The sequence below is a fragment of the Anopheles coustani genome, chromosome 3 (genome assembly GCF_943734705.1).
Source record: "Anopheles coustani chromosome 3, idAnoCousDA_361_x.2, whole genome shotgun sequence".
NCBI classification, from domain to species: domain Eukaryota; kingdom Metazoa; phylum Arthropoda; class Insecta; order Diptera; family Culicidae; genus Anopheles; species Anopheles coustani.
The window spans coordinates 15,535,607-15,550,675 of NC_071288.1; the positions used below are offsets into that span (position 1 = coordinate 15,535,607).

At 45.9% G+C, this 15,069-nt stretch overlaps 2 protein-coding genes across 5 annotated transcripts in view; both read left to right on the plus strand.

Moving 5' to 3' along the window:
* The first annotated feature begins 243 nt into the window (after positions 1–243).
* Positions 244–3,545, plus strand: LOC131268949 (endoribonuclease CG2145-like). Its single transcript, XM_058271290.1, has 5 exons — positions 244–280; positions 367–482; positions 1,722–2,601; positions 2,667–3,099; positions 3,169–3,545. Exons 2-5 carry the CDS (start codon positions 428–430, stop codon positions 3,400–3,402), a joined length of 1,602 nt encoding a protein of 533 aa, XP_058127273.1. The 5' UTR covers positions 244–280; positions 367–427; the 3' UTR covers positions 3,403–3,545.
* Positions 3,546–5,285: 1,740 nt separating this feature from the next.
* LOC131268288 (protein tweety-2-like) overlaps positions 5,286–15,069 on the plus strand; it is a 45,005-nt gene continuing 35,221 nt past the window's right edge. For 2 of the 4 annotated variants that reach the window (XM_058270816.1, XM_058270950.1), the window contains exons 1-2: positions 5,286–5,426; positions 7,126–7,822. In XM_058270816.1, the coding sequence (XP_058126799.1) occupies positions 7,679–7,822 (144 nt within the window). In that variant the 5' untranslated portion in view covers positions 5,286–5,426; positions 7,126–7,678. The other 2 variants (XM_058270823.1, XM_058270869.1) reach the window with 2 other exon arrangements.

The window sequence follows — 15,069 nt, forward strand, 5'->3', positions numbered from 1 at the left end:
CGGCAAGGAAGAAAGTCAGAAATATGGTGAATCTTCTATCCTGCGGATAGGAAGAAAACATAAAACCGGAGATAAAGGAACCGGTCGGTTCATGTTGGTGAAGATGCCTCCTAGACGCGAGATTTCTAGGAAAGCACCTCTTCTCTCTTTTGCTGACGATCACGGTGATCAGCTGGTGTTCGAGAGAAGTGGCGATGTTGTGATCGCGGCCTCTCGCTGTATGCAGTTGCTCGTTGATCGTCGATCAGAGCGGTCGATCTTCAATTTGGTAGTCTCTCAGGTAGGAACCGGTCGGTACGGATCAGAGTAGGCAGTGATTTGCTAATGTTATTTGTGTTTGGTTTTGTTGGTCTCCTTTCCAAGCAGTGCTATAATTAGTGAATACACCTTCCGGAACCACACGAAGTAATCAACGACTGGCCACAGGATGCGGACCCTTCAGATTGGAGCTATTGTTTTGCTGTGCCTAGCATTGGCTATAGGTAGTGTATACCAAGCGGAACGTTTGTTGTTTTTCTCCGGTTCCTCGTGAGCAACTTGTACTAGAACGTAAAACAACAACCCAAAGGCCAAATGGGGGAACCACGAGGTGCAGCTGGTCACGGTGGGTCAAACACCTTCACGCGCAACCACATCGATCGGAGACGGAGGGGCTCTGATGTCATCCGGTGTGGAATACCAAACAGGCACCGAGTGACATTCGATGGCGCAGCGAAGGTCGCGACGCGATCTGTCTGCCTCGTGCCGGTTCCATTTTTCCACGATCGCTGAAACGAATTGATTGATTCAATTGAACCCGGTTAAACTTGCAAATGATGCTAGGTATCGAACGCAAGCCAAGCCATCTCGATGCGTGTAGGTGGATTCAAAATGAACAGAGCAAGCATTAAACCTATTCAAACGGAAGACCGTTAGACCAACCATTTGTGAGAGTTCTGATAATTAGTGATCTCTTCAGTTGCATCTTCCCTGTGCCCAATCGTGCTTGACCTTCTTGACACGCGAACATTTTGTTGTTTTCTTCTCAATTAACGTCTCGCCGGGAAGAACCGGACGTCTTGAACTGATCGACCGAAACTGTTGATTCCTTCGGTGGCTGATGATGGGAGTTATAAGTTTTTTTTTTATTATTTACCGATAAGCATTGAGCCTTACGCGTGTGTACCTCCAATCAAACACACCAAGTTTCTCTTGGTTCCGGGAATCGAGCAATATTTACCGAAGGTGCATGATGTCAGTTCTCAATTCCTCAATTATCAGCACAATCTGGAGGAATATTTAAAATAATCTTTCCCATCAACGTTCGCTAACGATTGCTTCCAGCGATAATCAGAGCCCGTTCAGGAAAAACAAGGCGAGAACACGGTAGAATACCTTTTAAATGACGACCACAAAGGTGGCCAAAGGCTTTAGTAAATGTCACCGATTAAATATCGGTCTGGCATACTCCACACTGAACCGGTGTGAACCACTTAAGGTGACTTAATACGCTTGTTTGGCTCAAGGAAAGTATGCCACTTAAAAGTCGATACCTAAGAGGTTGTGTAACGATCACTTTCTACCACCCCGTTGTGTTCATTTATCGCAACACGAGTGAAAGTATTCCGATCGTACGTTCGCTGAAGAGTTGTTTTGCCATTGAATCGAATTCCCATTAAGGTGAAGATCGGGTGATCAACTTCTCATACTCTTACCTACTTTTAAATATTCTACCCTTACAGATGCACAATGGTTTGGGAAAAAGAAACAAGAAGAGGATCCCAATGTGGCCCTTCTTTCATACGCCCCGGTGGATCCCAGTGTAACACCTCCCTCAACAACGGCAGCAGGTCCCACCCCGAGCACCACTCCGATTCCGACCACGACGACAAAGAAGGGTTTCTTCGGTAAACTCTTTGGCGGTGGTTCGAAGAAGGAAGAGAAGGTCACGACTACGACCACTACTACCACAACCACAACTACGCCTGCGACTCCTACGACGAAGAAGACAGGTTTCTTCGGCGGACTCTTTGGAAAGAAGGATAAGACTTCCACCACGACCGTTGCACCATCGACAACGACGAAGGCGGGCACGACGGTGAAGCCAGGAACGGTCACAACGGCAAAAAGTGCCGTTGCTCCGACGGTAACGACCGCAAAATCTGTCTTGCCTGTGGCCGGAGGACCAAGCACGACCCCGAAACCGGTATCAACGGCGTCGACCACGACGACTACGCCGACGACGACGGTGACGACTCCCAAGTCAAAGGATGCCTTCCCTGCTCTTCCCACGTCTCGCAGTGGTAGTCCCACACCGGCACCTGTGCCAACTTCAACCGTTGCCAACGCGTGGACACGTACGCCACCAACTGTTCCGCCTGCCGCCGGTGGAAAGTCTGGTGTAAGCTTTGTACCGACCACCCCTGGAACGGCTGGTGCCAAGGTCAGTAGCACCCCGGCATCCGCCAGTACGGTCAGCGAAGGACCGGCCAGTGATGAGGAACTGATGGCTCTGTCCGAGTTGCTGTTCACCAAGGACACGAACAGCCCGAGCAAACATGTAACTATCAACTACCAGAAGCAGACTTCTTCCTTCGTCAACACGGACGAGGCACCGAATCCGTAAGTTTTCATAAAGTTTTCACCAGCCTCATGTAACGGTTACTTTTTAAATCACCTACCTCTAGATTCCTTACGGTGGACGAGGCCAAGATCTACGCCATTCCTACGATCGAGAAAATGCACGCCCTGTTCAACAACTACGAGCTGGACACGATGACCAACGAGTACGTGACGCCGCTGGAGAAGAAGGAAGAGAACGATTTCGTCGATGCGCTGCTGGCCACCAACGTGATGCGCCAGGCCATGTTGTTCCTGCAGAAGAAGGGCATCGTGACGGCCGACCCGAAGACGCACCATGAACTGCTGAAGACCATCTGGTTTACGCTTTACTCGCGCGGCAATGGCAAGATTGGTAGCTCCGGATTCGAGCACGTGTTCCTGAACGAAGTGAGCAATGGTACGATGATCGGTCTGCACAACTGGCTGTACGTGTACGATATGGAGAAGGCTGGCCGTATCGACTACAAGGGTTGGAATAAGAAGATGGAACTTGGCACGGTACGTACCCTCGGGGGGTCGAGAGTTCGTGATTTCGTTTCTCAAAATTCGCTTCTATTCTTTTCACAGAAAGGAGAAATTGCAAAGGTCCGCCTAACGTTCGACAATCTGCAGAAACCATCGAACTCACTATTCGTTGGCACGTCGCCTGAGTTGGAGATTGCACTGTACACCGTGTGCTTCCAGACCCGCCCAGACAAGGAGTGTCCGCTGGCGGTGAACGGAAAACCGTTCACGATAAAAACCTTCACGTTCCGCTATCGGGGTAAAAATCTAATCGGAGGAGCTTGGCCAAACATCTAAACCGCGCCAAGCATACGCTAGCCTGCCGCAGCACGTGGATAGCTCTGACCGCGTAATGAACGGTTGGTTGCCATTATTTTATCTTGCACACGCACGATGTTAATCAAGCCTGTATACCTCGAATTTTAATAAAAATCTAAATTTTTATAAACAATCATACCAAGTTGAATGAGAATCAACGTGAGATACGCAAAACAAAACTCAAGCATGTGGATAGCATGCTTAACGTCTTAAACGACCAAAACGTTGACTCTTTGAAGCGGTAATGAAAAGTCAGGGAAAGTAGGAAGGACAACTTTCAAAATATACCTATCACCTTCTATCTTGATAGTTATTGTTTTCAAAAACTATATTGTTTTCTTGCTCAAAGTTGTTTTTCACGAAAATACGTTTTGTTTTTGCCAAACTCCGCTAACGGACAACGACTTTTTTCCATGAATTTTAAATATTGGCCAAGGTTACCCAAGGGAATAGATCAAACTAGAGTAGCTTTGTTTGAATAACCTTGTCAGCACTCAACCGCTACTTTGCTACAAATCCAAGAATTGCAGAAAAATCCGTTTATAAAACATTTGTTTTTCTTAAAGAATGAGTTTTTGAGGGGTGTAATGTTCAAATCAGTTAAAAAAAGTTTTAATCAATTGCCTGTTTCAATGATTTTTTTCAAATTCTGACCAAGGTGTTATAAGCAAAGCGAAGTATCGGATTGTAGCTTTGCTTTAAGAAACTTGTTTGCCTTGCTTCTGTTGCGGTTCGTTTTGTTGTCCCTTTAAATTTATCTCGAACATAATTTAAACCGTGCAAAAAACTTAATCTATGCCAAATTCCATCCAGCGTTCGAGTCGAGTAAAATGCAATCAATCACACCCCAATAGAATCATATCTGTAGAATCCCTCAAATGGGATTGGAATGTCTGGAATCCGTCTAGGGATCGAATCTTCGAATCTTCCGAAACCCGATTCCGCCAACACTAGTTTGTTTTGTTGTGCCAATTAGTGATGGGAAAACTGAATCCCTACAGGGATTTGAATCTTTCGATTCAAATCCTTTCAGAGATCCGGATCTTCGAATCCGAATCCCAATCCGTCATATCATACATGCTCATCTAATGCCAATTTTTCGTATAATGTGTTTAATTCAATGAATGATTTACATAAGAATATCAATATAGTTGACATTATTCTTCTAATTTTATTCAAACAACACGAACAATTTAGTCCTTTTTGGGAATATGCAGACTAACTGATTTACCCGAGTTCATTCCAAGAAGAGTAGCATTTATTATGTTTTAAAAACAATTTTGACAGCGTTATCATTCAAATTGAATCCACCGTGGGTCACTGAAACAGTGAAGCAAGTCCTTTTGATGTTTTTCCGCACTTCCTCGGCGGGTATTTTATCGCGTAACGAACATGTTTTTTATCACAAACAAGAAAGTACGGAAACATCTACCTTCAATACAAATGCGCGTCTTGAAAAGACCTTTCATTTAAGGGGTCAATCATAAAAATCGGTTGAAAGAATCAATAGTTATTAACAAATAGGCAGATTTGGCTTTTTAGTAATCGAGGTTTATCAACCTTGTTCCCGGTAGAGTGCTGTCTCTTTTCCACACAATTAGTTTTCTCAAAAACTTGAAAGTATGGATGGATCCATTGTTCTACAAAGTTGTTTGTTTTGAAAAGACTTTTCATTTGAGGGGTCACATGTGCAAATCGGTTAAGCGATCATGAAGTTATTAACAAATTTGTTATTTCAGCAGAAAATACGAACCAAGGTATCTGTACCTTCGTCCCATTCAAAAGTTTATTTCATAAACCTCGTTTCGAGGTGGAATCTGTGTTGTATCAAGCGGAGCTTCAGTCGAGTCTGACGCGCGTGACGCGAAGGTCGTGTTTCTCTACTAGCAACGTTGTTTGCCGTGGCTTCTGATAGTAGAGAGGGAGAGAGCTGTCGGTGGGGTGCTGGAAGGGAAAGAACTAGGTTGGGGGTCGGAAGAAGGTGTTTCGGCGTGACGCACATGGTAAGCTGTGCCAAGCAGTGTACAAAAAAAAAATAAATAACGTGTGAGGCTCGCTTGGATCTCAGGTGTGCGAGTTTTGTGTAAAAACCAGTTCAGCTTTCATCGTAAATCCCTTCTACGCATAAATACGCACTTTTAGGCGTTGCGTTGCTCAATTTCCATCCGCGTGCGGTAAGGCTGATTTTTGCTGCTGGTGTTGGAGTTTCGATCGATCGGGGAAAAAGGGCCTACGTCCCCAACGACGGGACGACCGGGAACGACTTCTTCGAAGCCCTTCGACACGCGACGCGGTTGTCCCGCAGCATCATCTCTCCCTGCAATCCCGGTCTGTGTAAAATAGCCTCGGGGAAGCGAAATCTAATAGTGCGCCAGCGCGCCTATGCCTAGCGAGAAAGGTTGTCACGTACCAGCATGATGTGAGCGAGAGGCGAGAAGGTTTGCTGGAGAAACTAGCGAGAGCGAGCTGGAGACATAGAGCCCAGCAGCGTTTGACGATGCTGAAATACCCAGCGCGGTGTGTCGTTGTCTTGGCGCAAAGAAATGTGCACGCAGTTTTCGAGGGCTTCGGGAAGGGAAAAGTTGCTCCTTCGACTGAAGCCGGCACCTCGCGGAGTGAGAAATTCGTGCTGCAGCAAAGAAGCGGGTCAAAGATTGGCACACGACAATTTGCGGTGTGACGGCCAAGGGTCGGTGATTGACGACTTCAAACGTTAACCCGACAACGGCGGCGTTTTTTTTAAAGAATCCTGCCTGTTGTGCAGCTGTACCTCGTTCGGAGTAGAAGCCGCCGACGCAAACTCTCCGAGCCGCACCTTGCAAAACTCCATTCCGAGGATTTCATTGAGCTAAAACCATCAGGATTACCGACACACCACATCCTTTTTGCCCCCGGTTTCCAACGTGACCGAGGGGAGAGGTAGCGGTTCCATGAAGAGCGGTTCAAGTGTTCGCAAGTCTCCTCAAAACCCTGCGGAGTGGTCGAAATGTCCTCTGCATTGGGGCAAACCCGCGCGTGTGTCGGCACTTTCGTCCCGTGCGGTGTGAAAAGTCACGCTTCCGTTCCTTCAACTATCCCACAGGACCCTTTTATTTTTCGTGCAGCATCCCATCCCCGGAGAAGGGACGTGGCCGAACCACCCTCGGATTATCCTTCCGGCGGATTTACTTTGATTACGTAGCTTCCTTCCTGTTTGCTATCCTTGCAAGGCGTGCCTCGTGCGAGCGATAGAGGGGGAAGCGAACCAATGTTGCTCGTGTGTGTGTATGGATGGATTAATTGCGTGTGTGTTTAGAAGGATGTGTACCACTGTTTGGTCCTTCGAAACGACCCGCACACACAGCAGCTTTCGGCGCTCAGATGATGGCGATTTCTCTCCCACACAACAAACACCAAAGTTCGAAGAAGCGAAACACCAACACCAGCAAAGAGAATCAGTATCCGGATGGAGATCCAGGATCATGCAGCATCCTGCGTTTGACAGAAGCGGCATCCGAGTTTTGACACCGGGAACTAATTCGTCGACACTCTGCTTGATAGTGCTCGTATTCTGTGTGGTTTTCAAGTTAACGGTGCACTTTAATTTTAACTTTTGATTTGTGTCTCCTTCCTACTTCCTGACATGACAAAATCGTACCGTTCTTCCAATGTGGTGTAGTGTATTCAAAAATATTACAATGTTTGTTTTTTCAATCTCAACAGCCTATGGAAACGTGATAGGAAAAGTGTCCATGCTTGCTATAAAACCAGTGTGTGCTATTCATAGTTCGCGATCAACATGAAATATGTGTGTGGCTTCCGGCGGCGGCGGTGTGTGACCGTGTGAGGAGGTGAAAAGAAAAAAAAGGGTCCACTTCCGGAGTGGTGCACTCGGGAAGGATTCGAAAAGAATCGCCAAAAAAGGGTGCCGCAGTGAAGCCATCACACACGAAAGTTGCCAGGATACGAATCGTAGTGTCTTTTGTCGAGCAAAAGTGACAACTGAAGATACCAGTACGCCTCTGGTGTGCATTCATTTCCAGTGTGTGTATGTTCGACAACTTCCGCCGAAACAAGAATGCATAAATGCAGCAACATCCTGTCGGTGAGGGAAAGTGCGCATAGTGAATAGCGGTGTGTGCAGGTGGATGTTAAAGGTGAAGTTCCGAAAGTTTAAAGTTGGAAAAAAGATCGCACCGAATCGAGGCAGCCCAAACCGATACGACGCGCAAGTGAACCCGGAAGTACAGTGTGACAAAGTTGGCCGTTTTCCACGATGCAGTACGGTAACGTGATCATGGAGCAGCATCAACCTGTACCGTCGTTTCTGGTGCAGCTGCTGCACTCGGTGCCGCATATTAATATCACGCTGCACCGGGTCAACGATACGTTCAATCCGAACAGCACCGTTTACATCGAGGTACTTTATATTATTTTATCTATTTACTTTTCTTTTTACGCTAGTAGTTCTCCCGAAGACTTTTACTTAACTTGCGAGGAGGAGAGATTAATCCAACCATCAACCAATATTGCCTCGTTGAAGGACGCATTTTAAGCACACGGAAACCAATGTCCTGTTTGGCAACATTTCCTTGGACCAAAAATCACCACATTTGAAGCCAAACTCGCTCGTCCTCGGCATTGTTTTGCACAAGCACACGGCCGTTTGCCTGTGTTGGTACAGCATCCACAGCCGGCAGAGAAGCAAGATTCCACGCAATTCTCGCTCTTAACACCCACCCCAGAAAAGCAGGAAAATCGCACGAAGCCGTGAGAAATGGAATGGGAGAGAAATAATAAATTAGTGGAAGTTGAATTTGATCTCCATCTTTCCTGCTGCCCTTCCACTCTCAAGGACACATTCTTCTCAAAACTGTCGAAACGCGAGCGAGCTGGTGGGGATTTATTGGTTTTTTGACAACATCCTTATGGCACCATTTTTTCCATCTCGGATGCAAAGGTTGCAACAAACACGCACACACACAAACAAGCGAGAATCCTTCCTACCGCACTGAGAGGATTTATTGCATGTGTGTTCGTGTATCAGGATAGAATTATTATTTGTATTATCTCGACAGTTCGGTTCCGGATTTTACTTCCTGTGCGATCCCGACATCGTCCTTTCGTTAATCATTAGGCAATTGTGGGAACAATTGAAAATCAATGTTTCTCCACAAAAAGAAACATCTTTTTATGTTACCTTTTCAAGTATGTGTATTGTCCATCCATCCGCTTGTGTATGCGTGTCATCAGGCAGAGCAGGACTGTTCCAGGATACACCACACGTGCGGTAATTAACTGCTGAAGGAAACCGACTTTCTCACTCTCTTGTTCGTGGCGAGGATAGGAAAAATTTGTTCGTTCCTCTCTTTCGCCCAGCCCTTCACACACTCACACGTTCTCAGTTCTGTCGTGTCCTTTTTTTCTTGTTTGTTTTTGATGCTTGCCTTTTTCCACATTCTTATCGAAGACCTAAGCAACTTTTGACAGATCTGAAGCGTTCGATTATGGATCAAAGGAGCGAAAAAAAGGGGCTCGAGAGAACGTTTTTCACGCCGAGAGTTTTGGGGTGGTATGTTTACCCCCGAAAAACGAAAGGATGCTGGACCATTCGATGCCTGACGAATTTCCCGCACCGATTGGCAGGGACTTTGAACCACAACACACACCGTCCGACAATTACCGTGGGTCTGTCGCAATGACAACACCCCAACATGCTGTTGTTGTGACGTAAGTAACTTCCTCGAAAAACATCCACTACCATGGGTGGTGAGGGTGGAAGAGGGGAGGGACATCCCACCCCCTCGGGATGACGCTCCGGACGTCAGCATGGAAAATGTGCTCCGTTGGCACCGGGCAAACCCCACCCCAGCCCACGCCCCCGCAACACCTCACACCCAATTTTCCCACTCCCCTCCCCCACGGGAGCTATTTTGGACCACCGCCTTTGATTTTCCACTTTGCGAGAAACGATCGATCGATGACGATGGTGCGAAAATAGGTTGTCATGTGCCGAGCATCCGAGTCGCTCACGACGACGGGTTTTGATAACGACGTGTGCGGGGAGCCCGGCTAGTTGATTGAATTTCCGCGTGATTGTAATTAGCTGATTGAATCGATTTTCGATCGTTTTTTGTTTTTGCGTTTGTTGGAACACGTGGGGACGCCGTTTTCCACGCAAAGGGAAAACACAAGGACGACCACCAACGGGAGGAATGGTCTGCCACAGGTTATCTGTTTAAGTGTAGCCGTGCGATAAAGCACACCTTATCTTTGGACCAATTTATCGTCAATTCCATCGAGCTGATTTACGACACATTTAGCACCGAAAACGTGATACGATTCACGCTTTCGAGGTTGCAACTAGTTGAGTTCTAGTCGGAGAGGAATAAATTAAACCCTTTGGATGGGGAATATTGTAATACTCGGTTTGATTAAACTCGATTTATTGTTACACTCGTTAAATAATTGACTTTTAAAATTAATATTCTATTCATTGTTTAAAGTGGTACTCGTGAAAAATAAACAAGTAAACGATCCGGACCTGACGTGTGGATATCAATCTTCTGTTTATGTGTTGACATAAAAATAAACAATCTCGACAACGTCTAATCTCTCGACCGCGTAATTGAATTGTAGTTTTTTTTTGCCTACATAAATATCTCCTCAGACGCAGACACATTTCCTCTACCCGTGAAATTTCCTCCCATTGCGATCCCCGTCGGGTGATCGAAATGCCAAACGCAATGATCGAACGATGAGCCGTGAAGGAACCGAAGGAACAGAGGTCCGAAAATAGTTCACCTAAAATGTCTTCTGTTCGCCTCAAAACTATCTCCGCGTGTGCGACGCTAGGTTTTAGCACATAAAAATAAGAAATGCGGAGGGATTTATAGCACGTCACGATTCACGGTCCTCAAACACGCGTTGGGCTTGAGGGGCAGATTTAAAGCAACAGGACTATAAGAGCTCGCGACACTGTCCCATCGGGAAGCAGGCACACGGAATTCCGTGTTTTAACGGTCACGCATGGTTGTAATATTCCTAATTCGGTCTCACATTTATGCCCCCGGGTCGGCATCTTCGGGGCCTTCTTCGGAATCGACCGCAGAACCCCGCCGGCCATTCCAACGACGGAGAACGGTGTTACGCAAACCAGCAAGCTAGCAAAGTGAGTCAGACCGACCGGGGAGCGATCGACAAAATCGACGGACAAACTATTGGTTCCGGCGAGTTCCGCTGGGCGACGTTGATGGATGGCTTCGATTGGGTCACGACGGCTCGATAACATTCACGGCGGAAGATAAAACCACTCTTTCCGTTTAGAGGTTCTTGGGCTTGAGAAAAATTTGTCTCAAGTGTGGTTGAGTGTTTGCGGTCGTTTTGTTTTGCATTCCGAAACAAATTTCGGTTGGACGCAAGCTCAACATAAAAGCACCCAGATCTAAAAAAAACCAAAACCGTGCCCGATTAGATTGTGCTGTTTGCTAAATTCCGGCTCAGTTCGTTTGAAGTTTTTGGAAAACTATGATTCAGCAAATGCATGCTATAAGAATAATCCACAGCGCATTGATTCAACGGGGGAACCGAAGGCGCCGAAATCTCGCTGCGGCCCAGTTTTGATTGGGCGTGAGTAGCATAAAATTCCCGTTTCGCAATCTACACCAACCCCCCAAACCCTCCTCTCTCTTTCCTTCCTTCTGCCGTTTTACCAAGCCAAAAGCCACCTGCGGTTGCTCTGGTCCGCGTTGGAAAGCGCCCGCGGTTTTTGATTGCCCATGCAGCGCTCATTTACTTTAGCCCCCCTCTTTCTCTCTCGCTCCTGACCGGCCCTGCTCTGCGGCCAACGATCCTCCCCAATTCTCAAGTGCCCTGCCGGATGAATGTCGAACGAAAAACAAACCCAAATCTTCGCACACTTCATTAGCTCTGCCGCGAGACCGTTGGATCCCGTGGTTCGCTGCAGCAGAGGGGAGCGGTTTTCTTCGCCACTGGCCCACGACTGTGTGCGTACACTCCGAGGGATGTATTTATTGGCGTGCCATCGGGCCTGGCAGATCACGTGCCGGTGGCATCCGGCGTTTGAACCGTCGAGTAGCGGCCATCGTACGTGATATCCAAGTGATCCGCCGCCACCCTGTGCGCTCTTCCGGGCTGCAGCTGCAATCCGTGGCCCGACTCCCGGAAGTCGCTCGATATCGCGCAAGCACACAGACGCCTTTACGTCTTCGTTCATTCTTCTCGACTGCTCCGGGACCCCTTTTTGCGCCGGTTGGCGATGTGTTTGGGCACGTTTTGCAGCGCATGCAACTGCAAACTGCAAGCGGCTGGAATCGGCCACAGAAACGGCGGCCTCGTGAACCGAGAGTGTGCCGCAAGATAACGATAAAAGGGCACGGCCTGGTCCTTTGGTCCGAAGCATCCAGTATATCCCGGAACCGCAGCCACCGGTCTCACTTGAGCCATTTTTCCCCAGATCGAAGGGAGGTCAGTTTCATGTGCAATGTGCAGTGTATCATCATGGCCGGTCGTGGTCTCGGAAATCGGTATCTATCGGGTTTTTTTTTTCTAGCACTTCCTGCCAACGAAACTATAGCGACGGCTAGACACAGCGGTATTCGCACGAAAATTCCCGCCGTCCCGCGGGAATCCCGCTGGACGACGGGAAACTCCATATGAAAAAAACGGATTTCGTTCCCGCTATGTTTAAAAAACGCGAAACTACGACCCGGCGGGAACGGACGCATTTGCTTAATTGAAACGTTTCATGAAAAGTTTCATTCGCTTGCTACAACAACGTCGGTATGGGCAACGTATATAGATGCGGCCGATGTTGTTGGAGAGAAACCAAAATGCGAGTAGTCTTCGACGCAAAATTTTGGAGGAGGAACTCAACAACACCATTCATAAACTTTATATTTGATAATGACTCACAATTCCACTTTTACCTGCCGCCAATTTAGATCACGTAAACAAACTAAAACGTAAACAAAGCTTCACTTTGACAAATCGGACGAATAAGCTCGTTCCCGCTGGATATTTTGTCGAATCTGGGCTACTTTTTCCCGTTCCCGCCACCGGGAATTCCAGGCAAGTTTAAACAGCGGTTATGGTCACTCTTTTGCCACAAAGGCTCTCTGGTGCAAGTCTGATATGGGATTGCTTTGTGTTTCGTTCTTATCGCTTGGTGTGGTTACAACTTATTTGCGAAACGCTGACTCCGTCCGAGGCTCACAGTGATCTTGCATACGCAAACACTTATTAATACGAACCACCCCCAACGGAAAGTCCTGCGGACATTGTTGAGTAATGTGTATACTTCCCCAAGGTTTTTTTGTCCTGCTTAGTTTAGCCAAGACATTTAAACGTGGAACAAATGTTGAATAGTATTATATTGAGCAATTTTTATCACTGGTCTTATTAACCCTTTCAGGACCGTAAGCTATTCAAGACTAAAATTGGCAATACAACACAATATTTTGGCTATTCGGGGTGTAACATAAGAGAATATCACCAGAAAATCCTAGCAGTATGTGTAGGTTTTTTTAATAATTTCATGGGAAATATTTTTCCCTATGAACCATAAAAGTCAATAAATGACCAGTTATGATATCGGAATTTATTTTATTTGCTTTCCACTACAAATTACATAATCGAAATTCTAAAAAAAAAGATCTTAGCCATTTCTATCAAAAAAATAGTGAATTCATCAACTTGCCAAATACTAAGTTTTTGTTGTTGGTTGAACGCACGAATGGTTTGGTTTTGGAGCAATTAATTTTGATAGTTCTTTTTTGTTTAATCGTTCAGAAAGACATTTGCCGCCTTTGACATAATGTTTTCTTTGATGTTTCGTTTCAAAAGTATCGTTTTGATAATAGTTAACAAACAGTAGCGAGTTTTGTAGATGGGAAAAATATTTCCCTTGGTCGTGAAAGGGTTAACACCTGGCAAAATTTCACCATTCAAACCTCAATATTGCGATGATGTTACGTATTAAATTTAGAGAGTTGAGAAAGTAAGGTAAAATTCAGGATGAAAGATCGAATTATTTTTCAGCAAAACATAAACGACCCTTCCTAATCACTGGGTTAAGATTGAAATATCGATAACGAAAGCAAAACACCCAACGCTGATCGCTAATCAAAAAGAGCAAAAACCTTTTTAATGCGATCGTTTACACAAATTTTCCATCCAATTACTCTCGAAGTCGGATTCGTGTAGTCAAAACACACGTTATCAGCTGTTGACGAGAAGTTGGGATTGATTAATGCCTTCCGTCGGCAGTTAAATCGGGCACCTCGTGCGCCCATAACCGTGTAATCATTTAGCACTAATCGTTCGCTCGTTGGTCGTAAAACAGTCCAACCAAATAGTCCATCAAAGTTTTCTAACAATCAATTGTTGGCCAGTTATCGAGCTTCGTGCGTTTCTCCTTAAGAAGCAAGAGGAAGCATATTGTTCAGAGTTCTCCTGTTTTTCCCAATGCTTCCTTCTACGGTCAAAGATGTTCCCTGATGCTTTGTTGAATGAAAGGAAGTTGGTTAAAATTGTGAACACGTAGTTTAAAAAATGCACCATAAAAACGTCGCTTTTGCTTCGTTCGTTCGCGTTTGCTGCTCGGCGGCGTAATTAGAGGCATATGATGCGGTCGTGTATGCACTCTAAAAATACTTCACTCACCCAAATCAAATGCCCACGTGCATGCTTATGTGTGTGTATGTGTGTGTGTGATTGTAGTAATAACTCGTTGGAAAACTTCTGCAGTGAAACGAGTTTCCAGGCAAAAGGTGGAGGCAACCTCCCATTAGCAAAGAGACGTGACGAGCCTACAACCGTTTTTTGACAAATGTAGGTTTTTTCCCCCTTCGCGTTGGAAGAAGTAAACCGTTGCTGGTTCGCCGTGGAACGTTTTTCTTTGTAAGTTGTTGGATGAAGAAAAGAACAAAAAAAATTTTTTGCCTGTTCGTGTTTCATCCTTTTTCTGGTTTAAATCGCCCGCAAACATATCATCGAGCAGTCAAGTTTCGTTTTGGATGCAGCGTTACAAAACAAAAAAAAAAAACGAAAAAATTGTCCAGATTTATGAAAAGGAAATAAAATGTCGACTCTACCGACTCCCATTTGTTGGGGGTTGGTCGGGCTGAAGGGGTTGGAAACATTGGCGCACATGTTTTTGAATGTGTCGGTGAAAACGTAAACTACAACATCTCGCAGCGTCGTCTTCATTATCTTCACTCATTGCCATTAGCATATGGACGGATCTTCATGCGTCGGGTGAAAAAGATTATAAATTAAGATGAAAACACGGAGGCACGGGATATTTGAGCGTGAGTTTGGGTATCGTAGAATGTTCCCTTTCCTCGTTAGGCGCTTCCGGTGAGGTTGTTTCCTTTCGCTCGTCAAAAGGTGGAAAGATGGAAGCCAAGAGCTGATAGTGAACATAAATTTCACTCTTCACACTCAAGAAGAAGTGGCCTGTGTTTGTTGTTGTTCCATCTACATGCTCCTCATATGCCACCAACCTCTCACAATCACACAAACACACACACTTTGTTATGCTGCGCTATGTTTTGATGCTCGCCTGCATCTCGAGCAGCAGATGTTTGTGTCGATCCATTTCGTTTCGATGATGTTTTCTCGGCGTTCCTTTCACTTTTTGTGATG

Coding starts and splice junctions, on each gene's coding strand:
- LOC131268949 (XM_058271290.1), top strand. CDS start 428: ATGCGGACCCTTCAGATTGGAGCTATTGTTTTGCTGTGCCTAGCATTG. Junction 483..1,721: donor GTGCCTAGCATTGGCTATAG/GTAGTGTATACC, acceptor CTACCCTTACAG/ATGCACAATGGTTTGGGAAA. Junction 3,100..3,168: donor AGAAGATGGAACTTGGCACG/GTACGTACCCTC, acceptor TTCTTTTCACAG/AAAGGAGAAATTGCAAAGGT.